Genomic DNA, 6000 nt, shown 5'->3' with positions numbered 1-6000 from the left:
TACCACTGTCTCATCCATCAGACTGTTTTGTGTGCCACTTTATCAGAGCAGTTTGCAGAAGAAATGAACACAATGATGAAGCTCATCAACTTTCTCAGGGCATCCTCATCCCTTCAGCATCGTCTCCTGCGAGAATTCCTGGAAGACGTTGAGGCAAATGCCAATGATCTGCTACTGCACAACAATGTGAGGTGGCTGAGTAAAGGGAATTCACTGGGACGTTTCTGGTCTATTCGAAAAGAAATAACAGCTTTCCTAAAGCAGGTTAGGAGTAAGAGAGCAACAGAGTTTTTACTTTTTCTGCAAGATGAGCACAAGATGGATGTGGTTGCTTTTTGGTTGACAGTACATCACATCTTAATGAACTCAACTTAAAGCTGCAGGGTCAGAACAACTCAGTTGCTGATTTGATGACAGCTGTTCGCTCTTTCCAGAGGAAGATGGACATTTTCAAAGAGGATCTTGAAGGAGAGTGTGAACACTTCCCAAAACTGAAGGAACAAATCCAGGGTGAGAGACATTTCTCCCTATGTTGATTTCACAAACAAGCTGATTGTAAACTTAAGCAAAAGGTTCAACAGCTTCTGCCTTGGCTTCCAAGGAGGTGACACAGACATTCAAATGGGCACATGCAGGATCTCTACAGCTCAAGCTCATTGATCTGCAAGGAAATGCTGTATTAAGAGAGCATTTTGACGCAACTGACCCTGCTACCTTCTGGCTACAGACTGTGCCTGAGAGTGTGTTCCCTGGTCTGACCAAAGTAGCCCTGCACACCTTGACAATGTTTGGATCGACTTACAGCTGTGAGTCTGCTTTTTCGGCCATGAACATTATCAAAAACAAGTACCGCTCGAGGCTCACCAATGAACACTTGCATGTCTGCATGAGAATGGCACTAACTCCATTCCAGCCAAGATTTAAGTCACTGGCAGGGCAGTCACATGCCCATTTTTCTCATTAAGTTAAAAAGAAAAAGAAGAACCAAAAATCAAATCGTTTTGAACATGTTGACCCGTTGACCTCTTGAAAAGTATGCCTTCAGTTCTCTTTAGGCATGGACTTGTTTAATTTAAAAAGAAGGTTGTTTAGCCAATGCTCTGTTTGCACTGTTCCTAAAGCAGATACTTTTTGTGACCTTTTTACTTGAAGTGTAGGCCTTTAGTCCTTTAGGCTGGGACCTCCTTAATTTAAAAGAAAACAGGGTTATTAGGCTTTTTTGCACTTAATTTATTCTGAGGTTTCTGTTTCCTTTAATCTGAAATAAAAGCCTTAAATTTATTTGACTATGTGAGTGTACTTTATTAAAACTGATAATACAATTACGGTTCGGTTCGGACCTTTTTATGTGGAGGAACTTTTAGTATTGGACCTCAGTGAATTTTAATTGACTACCCCTGATCTATAGAAATTGGCGAATACCAGGAAACACTATAGCTGCTTGCGGTTAGTTGGAACCGGCCACCCCTCGACCGACTCTATCCTGGAGGGGTCGGCCCTAAGCTGCCCCTTTTCTATGACAAACCCTAGAAAATTTACAGGAGTGACATGAAATTCACATTTCTGCCTTTACAAAGAATTGGTTCTCCAACAACCTTTTCAATACCTCTCTCACATGGTTAATGTGCTCTTCCTGAGAGCGAGAAAAAATAAGGATGTCATGTTAGTATTTAATACATCCCTCAGAACACCATTCACCAGACACTGGAATACTGCAGGGACATTGGTCAAGCCAAAAGACATCACCAAATACTGAAAGTGGCCCAGGTGGGTGTTGAATGCTGTTTTCCACTCGTCCCCCTTGCCATTGCACAAGTCAAGCTTGGAAAACACTGTAGCTTCATGGAGGAGGCTGAAAGCAGAGTCAATCAGTGGCAATGGGTATTTATTTTTAACCATTGAGTTCATTATATGCAGTATAGTCAATGCATTGGCGCAGGGTCTTGTCTTTCTTTTCGACAAAAAAGAACCCTGCACCTATAGGAGAGGAGGAGGGTCATTTGACCTGCGGCCAGAGAGTCATTGATGTATTTTTCCATCAAGTCTCATTCCGGTTTAGTTAAATTGTATAGTCTCCTCGTAGGGAGAGGAGCACCAGGAAGCAGGTCTATTCCACAGTCATAAGGTCTGTGTGGAGGGAGTGAACAAGCCGAGTCTTTGCTGAATACATCTTTATGGTCATGATAAACACTGGGAACACTACTTAAAAAATAGATTCCTAATTTTCATAAGAGGGATGTCTGTTCAGAGAGGCTGAATATATATATGTCTGAAATAAAGCTTTATGTAACTGAAATCCAGCGTCTCGTCGTCCGTTATGCATCTGTTATGTTTGCGTTTATGTACTGTCCTTCAGCCTCCTTTCGGTTTCATAAACGCTGCTTTCATTCAGCTGTCGGCTTTTCTCGGTTCTCTCTCGTGCCTCATCGGTATTCCTTGGCATTCCGCGGCGCGCGCCCCCAGCCTAGCAGCAGCAGCAGTGGTACGCGCATCTCAAGAGAGAGGATAGGGCATCTGCAGAGTCCGAGCTTCTGAGCGAACGTGGAATGACGCCATGAGCTCGTATCGTCTGTGATGGAGATAATGTTTTGGTAGGAACCGCTACCGTAGGATGCTGTGGCGTCGCGTGAGGAACCTGTATACAACCATGAAGCTGCTGCTTGTGGTGACACTTCTATGGCACAAGGGTTTGTGCGGATCTCCGAGCGTACAGATCGGTAGGATTTTCATTTCTGTCGCCCCACCATTGTCTTCTTACCTCTCCCGTTCCTAGGTGTGTCGAAATTATTCTCACTATTCGCTTTTCTCCTTCTCTCATTCATCGTTCCCCGTGTCTTCCTCCTACTGATGTGGGCGTCTCTCATCTATGTCCTCCTTCTAACGCTTTAATTCCAAGGGCCCTCAGGACTGTATCTCGGCTGCTGCAGTGTTCTATTAATATCAGCATTTTCATCTTTTCTATTTGTGTATGTGCGTCTATGCACTTACATATTACTAGCAGTGCAGTGTGTGTGTGTACACGTGTTTGTCTTTGAGGCGTTAATTGGCACACATCCAAAGGCAGGTAAATCCAAAATATTTCTTATCGAGCACTCCAAACGTATTTACTGCTCTCTGCTCCTTGTTGATTCAGGTACTGTATGTGTGTGTGTGTGTGTGTGTGTGTGTGTGTCAACAACAACTACGCCATTATATTAAAGCATAAACAGGCGATACAATAACTAAATATGTTTTCTTCTATTGTTTGAATGAAATAGTGCATTTATTTGAGTATCAGATTGATTGATGATTTCATACTGTTAACTGGTGATTTTTCAATTATTTCACATCATTTTATTGGCAACAGGCCCAAACCAATGATGACATGATCCTGCTAACAATTATTGTGTGTGTATTTAAAGCCTGATATATCCACTGTGAAAAAAAGTGAAAGTGAAAAAAATAGACCTGCTTCTTGCAAGAGGGGAATGGTCAGGGGATCATTGAAATATAGTAGTACATGTCATATGGGAACCATGAATGCCTCCACAACATTTTGTGTCATTCCATCAAGTTGAGGTGTCTCACAAAATAAGTGAAAACTTTGACCTGCTGGTGTCACTTGATGTCACACCAAAGTTGGTAGGATTTATCCCATGGGAACAATGAATGTCTTTACAGAATTCCATGGCAGTCCATTAAATAGTTGTTGAGATATTTCAGTCTGGACCAAAGTGACGAACAGACTGACAGACAGGCATATCTTTTGCATGCCTAAAACTACATTCACACAGTCTTGATGGCACAGTGTGTTAGGAATACTTACTATAGACCATCAAACAAATGCATTTTATACTCCTGTCAGGAACACTTGCTAAAAACTACAGTGGCCAGCTCATTAATGGATGCATACTGGAGACAGGACTAGCAGCCCAAGGGGTCAAGGTCAAGTCTTTAAGCCAGAGCTAAACTGACTGTTCACTGGATTGGTCAAATGTATGGGTTATGTTTTTTTTGGCTCCTGATGCTGATCTTATAGTTTTATATTGTGTATCTTTCAATGAATTTTATGTAATAATCATTGTTATTATATGACATTTTCTGGAAGGTATAAGGGGAGGACATTTAAATGTCTGTAGGAAATTACTGATCCTTTTTTAAAAATAAAATTACATATTTGAGATATTTTTTAAAGATTTACACCTTCAGTAGGAACCAAGGGACCTGAGTAGCAGGTCCCACCCAGATTAAATTACCCTAGTAATTTAATCTGGGTGGTTCATGATCCTGCAAAAGGATAAATGCCTGGGACTCCCCTCCAGTCAGTCAGAACTGAATAAGCCTCTTGAATGAGAGCTGAAACATCTTCTAGAACCATTACCTGGATGAATGAGAATCTTCACAGACATAGGAAACTCAGACAGTGTTAAGAGATGGACTAACACATTGTTGGTTTTAGTCTTATCATTCAACAATATGACCTGTGTTTTTGTAACAAGGACCTCTGGTGACTGTGTGAATTATGGCTCTTGTCTTGTCAGGAAGACAGTTGATGTGTCATGTTGTCATTTGCTTTGCAAGACCTCATAGCTAGGAGGTTAGTTTAGTTGAATGGGTCAACATGGGTGACTTGGGCATCCGAAATCTTTGATCGCATTCTGTTCTACTTATGTTGATCATTGTAGAACCTAGGTAGTGCCAAAAAAGGCAAATTAATAATTTTTGTGAGCTACATTTAACAGTTTTGGAAAGCACTGACAAAAAGCGTATTTTTTGTTAAGTTGATGGGATCTATTAGTGGTGTGGTGTAGGGCTGCCCCCTAAGTGCCCCATAAAATTCTGGACTGATGACTGATTTGAGTCATCAGTCGAGAAGTCCCTGAGTCGACTGCCCTTTTTTTTTAGCTGCATCATTGTACATAGAGTAACTGTATACACCTGTGTATAACTGCTGCTTTAAGGTAGTGTGTGCACATCCCAAGTGTGGGATCCTGTGTGTAGGCAAATACAAGCCAAAGAAAATCAAGCAGAAAAACTTTAAAAATTGGCCATAAATGAAGTTCCAATATTCCTTCTAAAAAAAACCCAAAAACATTTGAACCATTTGAATATCTATTTTTGCGTGTTATGACCATAAGAGGGAAAACCACGACAGGGTTAGGTTTAACCATTTCCATATTATTCAACATTCAAGAAGATCATTAAGATATCTTTTAAAAGATCTACATACCTTATTGCAAAATAAATAAACATAATAATGTCCTAATGCCTTGTTGAATTATGAGTTTGCTTTTTTGTTAACGAGTAAGATCCATTTTGTTAAACAAGAAACAGCTGTTACATCGCTCTTGCCAAAGCACCCGACTCCATTCACAGAAACAGTCATTTCTAAACAGAAACAGCACATGGAGCCAGAATATTTTTACATGTAACTCAGGAATTATTTTCACCGGACATCACTGCACAGGAGTGACTTCAGTGTGGGGGATTTCAATGTTCCCTTTTTTCCCCACCATCGAATATTAGTTTTCATAACTGAAAGTATGTATGTATTTTTTTTACATTATGAATATAAATTCTACTGCACATTGAATAGATGCTCCCAAAAAGACAATTTATTGAGTACAATTAAAACATTTCGACACTACGTCTTCATCAGATAATGATCAGCATGTGACCAAAAAGGCCTATATGTAGACTTCAGCTTATTCACACCAAGTTTGAATCCTAGGTCGAGCCAATTAAATCAGTATTTACCCATCATATTGAGAATGATCAATTCCATATCAAAGTCTGTGGTGCTATAAAATGTCTAACTTCCTTAAAGATTTTTTTTCTGTGAATGTAATTATTACAGTAGGCTACATCTTGCAATGACAATTAGAATTAATGTATTTTCATTCAACCTTTATTTAAAATCTTGAAGAATTACCATGACCTGCCCTTATTTCCAATGACGTCAAGAGTACAGTTAAAACAAAATAAATGCAAACAATAATAAAAAGAAATAAACAATAACAT

At 39.9% G+C, this 6000-nt stretch overlaps 1 protein-coding gene across 3 annotated transcripts in view; it reads left to right on the top strand.

Annotated features, from left to right (window-relative positions):
- Positions 1 to 2611: 2611 nt before the first annotated feature.
- LOC121627755 (glutamate receptor 2-like) overlaps positions 2612 to 6000 on the top strand; it is a 155290-nt gene continuing 151901 nt past the window's right edge. For all 3 annotated transcript variants that reach the window (XM_041966799.1, XM_041966798.1, XM_041966797.1), the window contains exon 1: positions 2612 to 2717. In XM_041966799.1, the coding sequence (XP_041822733.1) occupies positions 2612 to 2717 (106 nt within the window). The remainder of the gene's footprint in view (positions 2718 to 6000) is intronic.

This window comes from Chelmon rostratus, chromosome 3 (genome assembly GCF_017976325.1).
Source record: "Chelmon rostratus isolate fCheRos1 chromosome 3, fCheRos1.pri, whole genome shotgun sequence".
Taxonomy (NCBI): domain Eukaryota; kingdom Metazoa; phylum Chordata; class Actinopteri; order Chaetodontiformes; family Chaetodontidae; genus Chelmon; species Chelmon rostratus.
The sequence above is the reverse complement of the archived record's forward strand: the minus strand, read 5'-3'. Positions and strand labels throughout refer to the sequence as shown.